Consider the following 16441-nt stretch of genomic DNA (forward strand, 5'->3'; position numbering starts at 1 on the left):
TCTTCAAGTGTATCTGAAGAGAGCAACAGTGTACTCACATACATAAAATAAATAAGTCTATTTTAAAAAATGAGTACTTATTGTTCTTGTAGAGGATCCAAGCTCAGTTCTCAGCACCCACGAGGTGACCCTATAACCTCATCTGTAACCCCAGCTCCTCCAGCACCAGGAGAGCTGTTGTGTTCTTCTGACCTCCTTGGGCACTAGGTGTATACATTGTGCACTGACATACATGCAGGCAAAACACCCATTCAAACAAGATAAATTCAAGAAAAGTTTGAAAAACTAAAAATAAACTGTTACAAGGAAACCAAGTCTATGGAACACATTGCTTTATGACAACCCATCAGAAAATGCTCATTACTGTTAAAGATTCCTGTCCAAAGAATCTTGGTTCTCGGAGATAATGAATATCTTCTCTCCTCAACCACAGTAGGAACATAAACTGTGCCTTTAGTTAAGAATTCTAAAGCTAGGCAGGATGGTCCAGGATTGTAATCTCAGCATTGGAGGCAGAGGCAGGAGTGCTAGGTCATCCTGGGCTACAGTATAAATGATACCCTGTCTCAAGTAATTAGAAAAATGGAGACTGTGAATATAGATTGGTGGTAGAGTCAGTTGGCCTAGCATGGTGAGGCAGCTGTGTTGCAGTCTTCACACCACAAAATAAAATTCAGCATTTTTCTTGAACATTTTGTTACGGGTATTTATAACCAATAGAAACCCTGTGACTTAATGCCATTTAGTTTTAAGTAAACAAAGAGGAACTGTTTGAAGCTGGTGGTCATTAAATGCATATAAAATTATCATGGCAAATTGTTAAGAAAAGTTATATTGCTGGGAGATGATGCCCCCTTAATCCCAGCACTTAAGGAAACAGACAGGCAGATGTCTTGTGTGTTGGAGGCTAGCCTGGTCTACATAGTGAGTTCTAGGCCAGTCAGAACTACATGGTAAGATCAATCCCCTTACTAGGCTTAGTGATTAAGAATATTTGTTGCTCTTGCAAAGGATCCAAGTACCCACATGGTGGCTCACAACCACACATAATTCCTGTTCCAAGGAATCCAGTCCCCTCTTCTGGCCTCTGTGGACACCGGGCATACACACAGTACATGTACATATATGCAGACAGCATTCAAACACATAAAAATAAAGTAAATCTTTTAAAGTTATTTAAAATTTACATATCACATTAGAAAGATCCACTCCATGTGATAGATACTATATAAAAAAAAACCAGCAACAATGGTATTTGGACTTTTCACCTTTTATAAAATTAATAATTATTTCCTCTTAATAGTCAAAGGATTATCAGTTATAAATAATCATGCTAACCAGCTTGGGTGTCTTAATGTTTTCCAGGCCTTTTAGCCTCCTCACATGTAGTCATGGGACCTTTATCTAAGGCATCAATAAAGTGGCTTTCTCAGGATTACTTGACTTGGACTTTTTTCATCTCCAACCTTCGCTTTTGCCCTTCTTGTTATCTGGGATGTTATCCTCATCTGATAAGCTTTTCTAAAGCTTATCCATTCTTCAGGTCCCCCTGGAAAACACCACTTTTCATCCCTCCAACTGATGTGACCTCTCCCCTCCTCTAAATTTTAACTACACTATGATTAAGTATGCTTGCCTCCCTCACTGGACTGTGACTTCTTAGTTCAATGAGCACAGCATTCATCTACCCTGGGTCCTATGCTTGGTACAGAGCTAATGCTCCAGACATGAGTTTGGAGAGGAGGTGAGCCATCCATTTTCTAGCTATAAAGGTAAGATTTCAATGATCCCCATTTGTACTCACATGCAAAAGCAGAAGCATGGCCCATGTGCCTTCACGTTAAATTTCCACACATACTTCACACGCATCCGTTGAGTTGGCGTGTATGGACACTTTGGATTGTTACTACAGTTTAAGAGGATTTTGTCCTGTGATGTTACACCCATATGAGCTAGGAGAGAAAGAAATTGTTACACAGCTCCATGAAATCTAGTTCCAATCAAATATAAACAGTATTAGCACTTAACAAGATAACATCTTTTCAGATATCAGATGGGCAAAGACTGAAAGAGCTTCAGAAGTTGCTGTCATGGTGGAAAACCTCAAGGTCTCATTTATTTCAAGTGGGAACGTAAAAATGGCAGGATTTATGTGAGGAGTGATTTATTAATTTGGTAATACTTATCAAAATATAAAACAGAGCAGAAATGTACACTTTGAGGGATTTTTTTCTCCAGGGACACTCCTTTCAATCTGGACAAAAGGAGGCCAAGCCTCTCCTAAGGGAGCTGCAATAACAGTTAAATGTGACCTAGAGGATCTCCAAGAGACTTGACCAAAGCACCAGTTTGCATAAACACAAAGGTGAAAGGAGAGCCACGCAATGCCATCAGTGAAACTCGATGTGTGTGAAACTGAAGGACAAAAAATACAATTTCAACAGCAAAAATTTTGCAAGGAACAAAAGGAGTCTAGATTAAGACATGTCAGCTACATATAATGTGTTAACCTTGTTGAAATATGATGTTTAACAAACTTATTGTTTAATAAATCTGAGTATAACAAATATGATTTAAGCAATAGTCCAGAAAGCAGAATGCTGGCAGGATATAACTGAGGTCAAGAAATCATTTTTGGTTTGGGAGTCTGTAGATGTTTAGAGATAAGTTCTTCCTGTGTAGCCCTGGATGATTGTAAACTTAGAGACACACTTGTCTCTGCCTCCCTAGTGTTAGGATTAAAGACATGGACCATCAAGACTAGACTATGAAATCCTTTTTAAACTTTAAAGTATAGTAATGGTATATGGTGTGATTTCTTAAAATAAACTTATTTTTATCATTTTTATTTGTGTGTATGTGTGTATTACAGGTGTGTTGGTGGGGAGTACGTATGTATGTGTGAGAGAATGCCCTTGAAAGTCAAAAACCGGTGTCAGGCCCCATGGACCTGGGCATAATGTCCCTTGTGAGCTACTGGACTTGTATGCTGGGAACTAAACTTGATACTTCTCGGAAGTCAATAAGAATTCTTAACTGCTGAGCTATCTCTCTAGCCTCGTGACTTTTTAAAAAGGGGTTCTTTTCTTTGGGGGGGTATACTATGAAAGATTTGTGGAAGAAGCTTGCCTCAGAATAATGAAGCAAAGGCAACGCAGCCATATGGAAAGAACAATCCTGCCTGTGAGGTAGCTGCTGGCTCCTAACATCAGGAGTCCGCGATACGTTCTTCACTTCTGTCTTCTACAACTCCCTGTAAAAGGGCAAAGGGGAAGTTGATAGTGTTTCTTGTAGTAAAAAAAAAAAAGTAGAAATGATCTACCTATCTTAAATAGGAATTGGTACATACCTATATCATAGAAAGTATGGTTTTGTCAAAAACTGAAACTATAATGTACCTCTACATGTAATAAATGTGTACAAAAATATTAGCTCCTATCTATCCATTGCTGTTTAACAATCTCCATGGCATCACAAGAGAAAATGATGTAGGAGACATGAATAATATTCTCATTTATGTAAAGAAGGAAGTCTTATATACATATTCCTATTTCCACAAGTTATTTTTTTTAAAGATTTATTTATTTATCTTGTATGTGAGTACACTGTAGCTGTCTTCAAACACACCAGAAGAGGGCATCAGATCTCATTACAGATGGTTGTGAGCCACCATGTGGTTGCTGGGATTTGAACTCAGGACCTCTGGAAGAGCAGTCAGTGCTCTTAACCGCTGAGCCACCTCTCCAGCCCCACAAGTTATTTTTAATATTTATTTTTATTTTATGTATATCATTTTTGTTTGCATGTTACCACACCATGTGCATGTACGTAATGCCCTTATAGATCAGAAGAGAATGTTGTATCCCCTAGAACTGGAGTGACCCTCAGTTGTAAGTCACCCCATGTGTTTTGGGAATTAAACCCGGCTCTCCGCAAGAACAGGGATGCTGTTAAACACGGAGTCATCTCTCCAGCCCCTCTGTAAGCTATTTCTAAACATATTCTTAAGACATTGAGAATTAAACACGAGTGTTTGCTCCAGAAGAACCGAAGTATGTCTGTAGTAGGGAGTGAAGCCACTTTTTCAATATAGAAAGATGCTTTGGGAGCTTGGGACATAGCTTAATCAGAGAACCCTTGCTTACATCTCATGAGGTTCACCTGGGTTCAATCTCCAAAACCACCAAAATATTAATTTTTAGGTGCTTTCAAGAAGCAGAGGATACCTCCGTGGGTGAAGGCAGCACCAAATATGACCATTTGAGTCCTATTCCTGAGTAACATGGTGGAAAGAAAGAACCAGGTCCCTAAAGTTGTGACCTCCACAAATGTACCGTGGTCTCTGCCCCTCAAGCAAATCCAAAGAAAAATTTAAACAATATGCTCTCTACCACACACAGTGGTGGCCCATTCCTTTAAACCTGACATACAGGAGGAAGAGGCTGGTGGATCTCTGTGAGTTTGAGGCCAGCCTGATTTACATAGTGAGTTCCAAGCTAGGTGGGGCTACATTATGAGACCCTGTCTCAAAAGAAATTACTGTCCATTTGATTAACACCTTAAAATGAAATATCCTAGCCAAGTAATGAACAACTGAACTTCTCGAATGAACCTCCCTTAATACTGAATATAGATTTTTTTCTTTTGCTGAATGGGAATTATTGGAGGCTTCAGACATTTTAAAATTATATGCAAATTGACAAGGATTAGTGACCTCACTCCTTTGGATCACACACACAGAAGCATTTCTCTTTGCAGCTCCCCCAGGACTTATGTTTATAACTCTAAACACACATTTTCAAGATGATCTGAAACATGTAAGCCAAACCTCTCAATATCTTCTTTTTTAATGGATAGCATCATTTTTAGAGTAGGCCTTTTATGGTCTTAATTACATTTTGCTGAGGATTATAGACACTGTAAAGGGAACTTGCAGTCTTCACAGTTCTCCCTACAGAAAGTGGTGGGATACCCGGGCCAGGAATCAGCTTCACAGTAGGATAGATACTGAAAGCCTACAAGTAGATCAGGAGGTGGTGACCATAGACTTTTATTTCATTTCTCACCACCACTGAGACACTCTGCTTTTGCTTTCGTATGACTTCCCTTCCAAAAGCACTCCATTGACTTTTCCTCCGTGAGCACAGTTGCTAACAACAATACTGTCATGTAAGAAGAGAAGTCCTCCACATCCTTTCTGTTTAGGACGTAAAAAGATTAGGGGATTTTTTTTTAATGAATGTGTTCCACATGGACAACTCCATTCTTTCTGCAGCAGGAGCAATGCAGCGTGAGGAAAGCAGTATACCCCTGGTAAGAAGGCAAACTGCTTTCTTTCCACAGGAGATAATTGTTGGGGTTTTGTAATAGTTGTTAGAGATGGAGCAAATTGTGCAAAAGGTAGGTGGATGCAAGCCATTTTCCTGACTTGGGGACTTTACCACACAGTATGTTGTTTCTTCCTCTCAGGGATTCTGAGAGGGTTGTAGATTGGGAGCAGCTGTGTGGGGCAGAACAAAATGGTGGCGAGCCTCAGATTTCTGAGTTGACTAGATATGTGTGGTGATGCCTTTAGTAGGGATGAGGAAGGTTGTAGGAGCTGCAGATGAAGGGAAAAGTAAGAAAGAGTTGGTGTGTTGCATTTTTCACAGGATAATTGGGGGGTCAGCAGGTCTTGACAGGTCACGTGGTGCACAGCAGGTCATAACCTCTTAGCCAGAGAAAGAAACAAACCATCCTTTCTATCCCCCTGAAAACTCTTAATTCTCACCATATGTTTGACTGCCCACGGCACATTACAGATCATTGACCAATTTTTTTCTTAAACGACAGAAAACTGAATTTCCGAAGTCCCGCTCTTTTGAGATTTAGCACTTATACCGGCAACACAAAATTTTGAATTGTTGTTTTGAAATACAAGTAACATGAAAGTGTATTTCATTTACTCTACTAGACAAGTTCTCCTCGAGTGGCACATGTGCACAGGCATAAACACTTTTCAGTTAACCTTACTTAACAAAGTGCTTCTTTAGAGAAGTCCAAATACTTAGTAAAACCTTTTCCAGCATCCATTCCCACTCACAATGAAATAATGCACCTTCTCATCTTCAGGAGGGTGTGATGGGACAAAGAGGAATGTTCCCAGTGATGACACTGTGGCATTAATCCCTCCAATCTCGGCAGGGTCCAGGTCCAAGCTGCTAATTACTACCCTGCCTTCTGAGCTTCCTGACTTTCAAAACCATTTCTAAAATGATTCCCTACAGATATGTGCATTGAAGAACAGCCAAGCTTAAGAATGTTCATGGCAGCAGTGAGATGCCCAACAACTGCAAACAGCTTAAACCTACGAGAGTAAAGGTCCAGTTAATAAGTTAAAGGGAAGTAGAACATGTGGCTATTACAAAAAATAGGTTTTTTTCAGGCTCCATGCTTAGTGTCAAGCCAATGAAAAATTCTCTCAACCTGAGTGTTACATATAATTTGGGGATAATTTCATAAGAAACTATTAATGGTGGTAACTTTTAAGGCTAAGATTAATTGTACTACAGGTAAGAGATTGTTTTCTTCTTTTCGTTTGCACTGGATCCAACTGTTGGATTTTTTATAAATGCCTATGAAGAACAGTGAGATGGATATTGGATAAAAGAGGTTACCACCAAGTCTGTTGACTAGAATTCAATCTCCAGACCCTAATATTAAAAGGAGAGAGTTGACTCCTGATAGTTGTCCTCTGCTCCCCACATAAGCACTGTGCACATGCACGTGTACACACACACACACACACACACACACACATACACACACAAATAACAGTGTAATACAAACATAGAAACAAAGGTGTCTATGAATCTAAAAGAAATAGAGATATGAAGAAAGGTTTTTAACACTAAAAACAATTTTATAATCTTACAAATCTATGTCTCTCTTCAGATATATTTTAAAATGTCATTTCTTTTTAAACTATTTTGAAATTTAAAATAAACATTTCCACCAGTGAATCATTTAGTATGATAAAATGTTTTGCTTTCCAAACACACACTTTCCTCTTAGAGAGCTCTAAAGCTGTCTTCTCCTAAGAGATCCCTCCGGGAGTGAGGCTCTCCACAATGCTATTTTTATTTTTATTCTTCTTTGTATAATATTTTTCAAAAGCAGCCTTGTTAATGTGTAATTGACATAAAATGAGCTCTAGGCGCTTAGTGATGGATCATTTGCTTTGCATGTACAAGTCCTTGGGTTCAATTCAATTCCTAGGCTGTGTTCTTTTCTTCCTTCCTTCCTTCCTTCCTTCCTTCCTTCCTTCCTTCCTTCCTTCTTTCCTTTCTTTCTTTTCCTTCCTTCCTTCTTCCTTCCTTCCTTCTTCCTTCCTTCCTTCCTTCTTCCTTCCTTCCTTCCTTCTTCCTTCCTTCTTTCCTTTCTTTCTTTTCCTTCCTTCCTTCCTTCCTTCTTCCTTCCTTCCTTCCTTCCTTCCTTCCTTCCTTCCTTCCTTCCTTCCTTCTTCCTTCCTATCTTCTTTTCTATTCTTTTCTTGAGACAGGTTTCTCTGTGTAGCCCTGGCTGTCCTAGAACTCTCTCAGGAGGCCAGGCTGGCCTCAAACCTAGAAATCTGTCTGCCCCTGCTTCCTGAGTGCTGGCATGCACCACCAATGCCAGCTCTAAAAATGTATCATTTCAAATAAGCATGTCACAGTCTCGTATTTATAATACCCAAGATATGGAGCCAAGCTGGGTATCCATGGACTTGTAAATGGAAAAAAATGACATATTTACATGATGGAGTATTATTCAACTTCTAAAAGCAGAACCTGTCATTTGTGAGAACATGGGTGAAACACTTTAGTTTAAAATTAAATGTGCATGTGCATGTGTGTTTCTGTGTTATATGCATCTGAGTCTAGTACCTATGGGTGCCAGGAGAGGATGTCAGTTCTTCTCGAGATGCAGTTACAAGTAGTTGTGAGCTGCCAACCGTGAGTGCTGAGAACTAAACCCGTGTTCTTTTTTTTTTTAAAGATTTATTTATATATGTGGGTACACTGTTGCTGTCTTTAGACAAACCAGAAGAGGGCACTGGATTCCATTACAGATGGTGCAGGAAATTGAACTCACAATCTCTGGAAGAGCAGTCAGTGTTCTTACCCTCTGAACCATCTCTCTAACTCCAAGCTTGGGTTTTTGTTTTTGTTTTTGTTTTTGTTTTTGTTTTTTTCTCTTTTTTCGGAGCTGGGGACCGAACACAGGGCCTTGCGCTTGCTAGGCGAGCACTCTACCACTGAACTAAATCCCCAACCCCAAGCTTGTGTTCTTTTTTTTTTTTTTTTTCCTTTTTCTTTTTTCGGAGCTGGGGACTGAACCCAGGGCCTTGCGTTTGCTAGGCAAGTGCTCTACCACTGAGCTAAATCCCCAACCCCCTTAAGCTTGTGTTCTTAATCACTGAACCATCTCTCCAGCCCCAAACTTCCTACACTCTTTTAAAATTATTATTTTTGGGGTTGGGGATTTGGCTCAGTGGCAGAGCGCTTGCCTAGGAAGCGCAAGGCCCTGGGTTCAGTCCCCAGCTCCGGAAAAAAAAAAAAAAAAAAAAAACCCAAAAAAAAAAAAAAAAAAATTATTATTTTTTTTTTTGGTTCTTTTTTTCGGAGCTGGGGACCGAACCCAGTTAAAATTATTTTTATATGTTGTTCCTAAATTTTATTTTCTGTGTATGGGTGTTTTGCCTGAATGTACGTATGTGCACACTATGTGTTATTGTTGCCTGGGGAGGAGGTCACAATAAAAGGGGTCAGATCACCTGAAGCTGGAGTCACAGACAGTTGTGTGTTACCATGTAGGTAGCTGGTCCCTTGCAAGAGCAGTAGTTGCTCCAATCTCCTTCCTTTTCACATGTGCTTGCCCACCCATGTCAACGTAGGCCATTTGGGTCCTGCAGTCAGTTCCCTGTCTTAGAGCTGCCTCCCTGAAAGCCAACCTTCCCAAGGCTAGACCTGAATCAAACCACTCACTATGACAGCATAGCATCCAAGGGCAGTCTGAAAACACTAAACATCAGGGCCAGAAAGCCAGTTGAATGAGGTTTATTGTTTCAGATTGGGTTTGCCCCATCCCTTGAAGTTTTACTCCCCGCGCTGGCATTGGTGGTAGTAGGCCTCCCGCTCTTCAAGGTACTTGGCCCTCAGAACCGCAGCCCTCTCCTCGTAGGGGATTTTATCCGCTTCTGAACACCTGGCCCACATCCTCCCTGCAGCCTTGGCCACCTGCGCCACAGTCCAGTTTGGATGTTGTTCTTTTATCTCGTCAAAATGGTCCTGGGAGAAGAGCAGGAACGAGGATGGTGGCTTCCGCGGTGCATCTGGATCTCTCCTTCTTCTCTCCCTTCTCGGTCCGGAATAGTTTCTCATTTCACGTTGGTACCGATCTTTGTCGCGCTTGGCCAGGGCTTCATACTTCTTTTTTTCCTTCTTTGAGATGGTCTTCCATTTTTCAGAACACTTTCTAGAAAATTCGGTAAAATCATAATAGGTGTTTGGCTGTTGCTCCCTTGTTTGATTTCTGAAATCCATCATAAAATGGACATAAGGAGAGACGTTCACTTTCGGTCTTACTTTGCTGTCTTTTCCCATGTTTATAGAAGCTCGAATTCCGATCCTGCTGATTGGAGAGCAGCGATTGGTCTTCACTACAGGAGCAGCCTAGACAGTGTCCTCCATGGGGTGAAATCTTCCCTCTGTGTGCGCCTCAGCCAGGGCCCAGCCTTTTCAGTGCTGGTGGGCATTGTTGCGTCAAAGAAGGGAAAATGTGATGTCATCCCTGAGCTGACCAATGGCAGCCAAGCTTAGTCATTTACTCTAGGCTTTTTTTTTAAAGATATATTTATATATCTTTATATATTCATTTAATATATATAAGTACACTGTAGCTGTCTTCAAACACACCAGAAGAGGGCATCAGATCTCATTACAGATGGTTGTGAGCCACCATGTGGTTGCTGGGAATTGAACTCAGGACCTCTGGAAGAGCAGTCAGTGCTCTTAACCACTGAGCCATCTCTCCAGGCCCCTTCCTAATGATTTTCTTTCTACTTATATTACTCATTATTGAGACTCAGGATGTTTCAGTTTTACATATGTGGATTTATCTACTTTTCCTTATAACTGTCAGTGCTTCATGTAATCTTTATTAAATTAAATAGCCTTCATATGTGCATATTATATATTTTTACCACTTCTACTTTCCAATCCTTTCCTTAGTCCCCATGCTGTTCCTCAAATTCATGACCTTTCTTTAATTTTTGTTCTATATAATATATGTACCTATAAAATAATATAAATAAAATATATGAATTATATAAATATATAAATAAAATTATATATATATATATTCTGCCTTAGCTACTCTTCTGTTGGTACAAAGAATCATGACCAATGATATAAAATAAAATATCATTAAAATAAAGCATTTAATTAGGGTCTTGTTTAGAGTTTTTAAGGTTGAGCCTCTGACCATCATGGCAGGGATAGTGGCAGCAAGTAGGGAAGCAGGCGTGGCACTAGAGCAGTAGCTGAGAGTTTACATCCTGAAGGAGGCAGAAAAGGAGGTCCTGATGTACCCTTTGAAACTTCAAAACCCACCCTTCAGCAAGGCTACGCAACCTAATCCTTCTCTGCTACCTAGGAACTAAGCGTTCAGATATAGAAGCCTATGTGGACTATTCTCATTCAAACCGCTGTGTGCATGTGCGTGTGTGTGTGTGTGTTTGTGTATTTATGGTGTGTATGTGTATGTGTGTGTGTGTGTGTCTGTGTGTATGTCTGTGTCTGTATGTGTGTCTATGTGTATGTGTCTGTGTGTGAGACAGTGTATATATATGTGTATATATATATGTATATACATACATATATATATATATGTAACATGATGAGTCTGTTTAGTTGCTTCAATGCATGTTGCTATTATCTTTCCTTCATGGCTATATTATTTTCTCTCCTTAAAAAAGCAAACAAGATGGGCTGGATTGATAGTTCAGCGGTTAAGAGCTCTGACTGCTCTTCCAGAGGTCTTGAGTTCAAATCCCAGCAACTACATGATGGCTCACAACCATCTGTAATGGGGTCTGATGCCCTCTTTCTGGTGTTTTTGAGAACAGCTAGAGTGTACTCATATACACAAAATAAATAAAATCTTTTAAAAAAGAAAACAAGCAAGCCAACAACTAACAACAACAAAAACCCACCAGGCTCTTATTATTTATTCGCAGCTGTCCAGGAACCCACTATATGTACACCAGGCTGGTTTCAAACTCACAGAGATCTATCTGCCTCTGCCTTCTGATTGCAGGAGTTCAAAGCGTGTGCCACCTTGCTGGCTTGGTTGTGTTATTTTCACTTTCCTCTTCACATCAACCCTGTTAATATGCCTATTGTTAATATGATTTGTTGATGTATATTAAGATATGATGATATCGTTTGTAATTTTGGTAAAATCGGATATAATCATTTCAAGACATGTATTTGCTTGTTAGCTAGCTACATGCCAAATCTAGTTATGATTTTTTGTTCTTTTTGTTTGTTGATTTGTTGTTTGTTACTGGATTTGGGGAGGGGATTCAAGACAGGGTTTCTCTTTGTAGCACAAGGTTTTACTATTAACAATATCTTATTTCTGTTCTGGTCATCACAACCTAGAGTTGGTACTCAGTGGCGAAGTATTTGTCTAAGATGTTTGAGGATTCCTTGGCTTCTGTCCCCAGTTCCAGAACTGAACAGTGGGGACTGACTATCCACAGACATGTACATCATCAGCAAGAAGTGTCCCTTTTGGAAACCCTGTCTTGGGCTGCAATAGCTTGTTAGTTTCTAAGAGACTAAATATGTGTACCATTGCTATGATGAATAGGGCTTGGTTCTTGATAAAAATTTCACAGCTGAAAGCCTTTCCTTGCATCTCTCTCTATAGATACCACCTACTCTAAGTCACTCTTAGGCAATGGTATAGGATTATGGAAATACTACACATAATTAGACTGTGTCCTCACTTCACTATTACATGGGTCACAATTTACTGTTCTTTATCTGTCACTTCTTTACCGTTTGGTCACATAAAGATCGACAAGGACAGAATTTTTATTTTTGCTTATTGTATCCTTGGGGCTCAAACATTTTCCAGCACACAGTAGCTCACACTTTAAATTCCGAAGAAGAATGATGGATAAAGCATGATCTAGCCTTAAGAACGTAAGCATTGTGTGGGATAGTGTACCTGTGGGAAAATGTTTTCAGGGTTCTAAATAACAAATGTCCAAACAAACATGAGAAAAAGAAACCCAGCCCTTGTCTTGAATCCTTGGTGAAAGTACTGCTTTCATCTATTAAATAAAAATGAGAAGAACAAATTTAAAGCTGCCGGGCTCTAAGCTTTACTGATCTGTACATGCATATGTCTATTTAATTTTAGATTCATTTATTTTATTTTGTGTTTATGAATGCTTATCTTACATACCTCATGCCAGCAGACTTCAGAAGACAGCCCTGGATGCCCATTAACTGGAGTTGTGGATGGTCATAAGTGCCCTGTGGGTTCTGGGTCACATGCAAGATTAAAAAGTGCAGAGTCATCTCTTCAGCCCCCTGTACATATCTTATTCAACCTTAACCCTCATGAATGCTACTATCCTTTAAGCTAGCATGCTCCTTGCATCTCAATCTATACTTACTCTGAAACAGTTATATTGTTTTTATATTTTTCAACAGGTCATTTAAAGGGTGGGAAATCAATCATTTGGCATGTGTTTCTTGAAGTACTTTAAGTCAAACACTATGCAAATTCCTGGACAGGGAGTGGTACAATAACAGACAAGACCTCTGTATACCTATTCAAGATTATCCTGGACTGGTTCTGAAATGCATGAACCCACAATGAATAATGATGAGCTGTCATGAATTTCTTAAGGAAAAGGACAAGAGATCATTGATGAAATAATCAGAGAAGACGTTTGATAAATCAACAGTCAAGGTGAGATACTAAGTGTGAGTCTGTGTCAAGTGTGATGGTTTGTATATCCTCAGTCCAGGTAGTGGCATTATTAGGTGTGGCCTTGTTGGAGTAGATGTGTCACTGTGGGTATGAGCTTTAATACCCTCACCCTACCTGCCTGGAAGTCAGTCTTCCAGTGGCAGCCTTCAGATGAAGATGTAGAACTCTCAGCTCCACCTGCACCACACCTGCCTGGATGCTACCATGTTCCTGCCTTGATGATAATGGACTGAACCTCTGAACCTGTAAGCCAGCCCCAATTAAATGTTGTTCTTATAAGATTTGCCTTGGTCATGTTGTCCGTTCACAGCAGTAAAACACTAAGATAGTCAAGGCTTTGAAGTGAGAAAGAAATTGACATAACCTGAGAAACTGAATAAAGTCAACTTCTCTCTATACATATATATACAGGAGGCTAAATATATATCCACTGACAGAAATTAAATCTACAGGGCCCTGTAGACAATGTTAAATAGCTAGTTAATTAGAATTTATCTAATGTTTAAGTGCAGCACCTTCGGGAATTTTACCTAAGAAAAATGACATGATTGTATTTTCCTTTTGAAAAGATTGATCACTTGATAGCTATGGGAATGTGGACTGGTTGAGGAAGAATGGCCAGAAAACACCCAAGTGGGAAACTGTTGAGGTGATGCAAAGGGTCTTAGTAGTTCCAGCTGCAGCCAGAAGCAGTGCAGAAATCAATGGATCCAGAGAAGCTTCCCCAAGGAATGAAGCATTGCATCACAAAGTGAATTGGCTCCAAGGGGGAAATAAGCAGGTGTTAGAAGCTATGAGGTTGAATTAGATAGGAATGAAGAACAAGCCACATTGCTGGGGCAGCTTCATGATCATGTTTGACCTTAGGAAGAGGAAGTTTAGTGAATTCAGAATCTGTGTTGCAATGGACCAAGAAGTGAGTACAGGCTTTTCTGTTTCTTGCATGTCATTACTGCAGAACACAAGAGAAAGTACTGACGAACACATGAGAAAACAACACCTTGAAAGCCTGTAAGACAGGCAAGGTGAAGAATTAGCAGGGTTAATGCTAAGAGATGTAAGAGAAGAAATACTGGAATTACCAAAGCCACTCTTATCCACTTCACAATCTGAAGAATTCACTGCGTCCAGCTTTACAGAAAATCACACCAATCATAGATTAAGGAAAAGACTAGTGGATACATTAAAGGGAGCATAGGAGTACTTTGTCATTAAAATGGCACAGAAAGGAACGTGCCCTCAAAACATTATCCTCTAACTTGCTTTCCTACATGCTCCAAGAGAGATGGAAAAGAATATGAATTTACAGGTGTTGAGCAGACAGAGATGGGGGGGGGGGAGGACAGTCTAGAAGTTGTAATCAAGAAGGTCCCGTTCATATTGTCTGAGTGACTGATGAAACCTCTAGTCAGAAATTTAAAGAGACCTTGGCCTGTTAATCTTCCCAGATACCTACTAGAAAGAGCAAACAGATCCTTTGAAAAAGAGTGCATCTTTGTCCTTGATCTCAAAGAATGTATTCAGATTATTTTTTAAGGAAAAGTGAGCAGTTCACAAGTAAGAATCAGTAAAAATAACAAGCAAGTCACGTAAGTCTTATAATTATTAAACCAATATTATGAAGGCTATCCTTGGTGTATTTAAAGAAATAAACGTGTGCAGGAGAAAGGAAATTCTGAACAACTGTATTTGCAAAAACATCTCATCAAACTCCTAAAAGTGTGTGTGTGTGTGTGTGTGTGTGTGTGTGTGTGTGTGCGCGTGCGCGCCTGCACTGTAAAATGAACTCAACATGTTGAAGAATCAGCATCTAGTCAGCCACAACTAATTAAAGAATTGGTGAACTGGGAAAGAGTTCAGAAGAAATTATACAGAAAGTAGAACAGAAAAGCAGGAATAAAAGAAGGAACAAAATTATTTTCTAGTAAACCTTGCTGGAGTACAGTATGCTTCAGAGGAAACTGTGTAACCCAGCTAAATGATGTTGCAATAGTGTTCTCTTTCTCAAAAAAAAAAAAAAAAAAAAAAGGAAGAAAGCACATGTGAACGGATACTCAAAATGTATACAGTGATTGGCTAAGAACATGTCAGAATACACCTTTGGTTCCAGAAAGAATGGGGAAAGAGAATAACATAGACTCAATATTGTAAGAGTTATGCGTTTTTATAAGGGTGGAGAGATTGGGGAGTACAACAGCCAGGGGTGGGAAGATTCCTTCCAAAGAAGGGGTAAATAGTATTTTGCTAACTGATCCCTGATTTTCACAGCCACTGTGAAAGCTAAAGACTGTATCGTACATTTGATTAGCATTTGTTGTGTGTGGTGGGGTGAAGAATGCCTGTGTATGTGCCTGTGGGCATCACAAGCATCCTTATAGAAGCCAGAGAGCAGCCTTGGGTGTTGGTCCTCAGGTGCCTTCCATTTTTGTTTGAGACAAGATCTCCTGTTAGCTCTAAACTTTACCATGTGGGCTAGACTAGCTGACCTATGCCCTTCTGTCTCTACCTCCTGTCTTTCCATTGGTGAGATTATAGGCACATGGCACAATGCATGAACTTGTATGTGAGTTTGGGGAATTAGAGCTCAAGTCCTCATGGTTGTGAAGCTAGCCATCTTTCCAGTTCTGTAAATCATTGTTTTTATGGATTTGTGTTTATTGTTCTTGTTACTGTTTGTTGTTGTCAATGGGGTGAGGCTCATATGTGGAGGTCAGAGAACAACTTTGTGGAACTGGTTCTTTCCTTGCACCTTTATGTGTGTTCCAAGGCTGCACTCAGGTAGCCAGGCTTGTTAACAAGAACCTTTACTCCTTCCCTTCTGCCACATTACCAGCAGCCCTACATCACACTGTTGAAAGAGCAAAGTCAGAGAGAAATGGAAAACAGGTTAGTGGTTACCAGGAACCAGGGGGACACAGGAAGAAAAGTGTCTGTAACTATAAAAAGGCAATGCTGGTAGTCCTTTGATTGAAGTGTGGACACAACTTCCATTAGGAAACTATCAAAATGTTGGGAGCCATTGGCATTCAGTTGCACCCAGTCATTTGGAAATAGACATTTTATTGAAGCAGACAAACAGAAAAGCTGACAGATCTCATGTGTACCTTTCCATGACTTGCCACAAAGTACATTCATTTGGATAATCAGTGCCCAGATTTAGCTTTTTAAAAATGGAACATTAAGCAACCCCTCAGAGACCTGCCTGGTAAGCTTTCACAGTCACTACCCCTCCACCAAGATAAGCATCATTCTGACTTCCAGCACCATGGAAAGTTTTGCCTCCTGACAACTTCACAGCTTCCATGTTATAGTCAAGACTGAGGTAAAATCAATTTGTCACACAAGACTACTAACACTAATGGCCGGGACCCATTAAACACATTCTTTCTACCAAGCACTGTTTTAAGTA

At 39.9% G+C, this 16441-nt stretch overlaps 1 protein-coding gene across 1 annotated transcript; it reads right to left on the reverse strand.

Moving 5' to 3' along the window:
* Positions 1 to 9061: 9061 nt before the first annotated feature.
* On the reverse strand, positions 9062 to 9801 carry LOC120099255 (high mobility group protein B4-like). The gene has a single exon (XM_039100337.2). The coding sequence runs from the start codon at positions 9621 to 9623 to the stop codon at positions 9117 to 9119; it is 507 nt and encodes a 168-aa protein (XP_038956265.1). The 5' UTR covers positions 9624 to 9801; the 3' UTR covers positions 9062 to 9116.
* Positions 9802 to 16441: the final 6640 nt, after the last annotated feature.

The sequence above is a fragment of the Rattus norvegicus genome, chromosome X (assembly GCF_036323735.1).
Source record: "Rattus norvegicus strain BN/NHsdMcwi chromosome X, GRCr8, whole genome shotgun sequence".
In the NCBI taxonomy this organism is placed as follows: domain Eukaryota; kingdom Metazoa; phylum Chordata; class Mammalia; order Rodentia; family Muridae; genus Rattus; species Rattus norvegicus.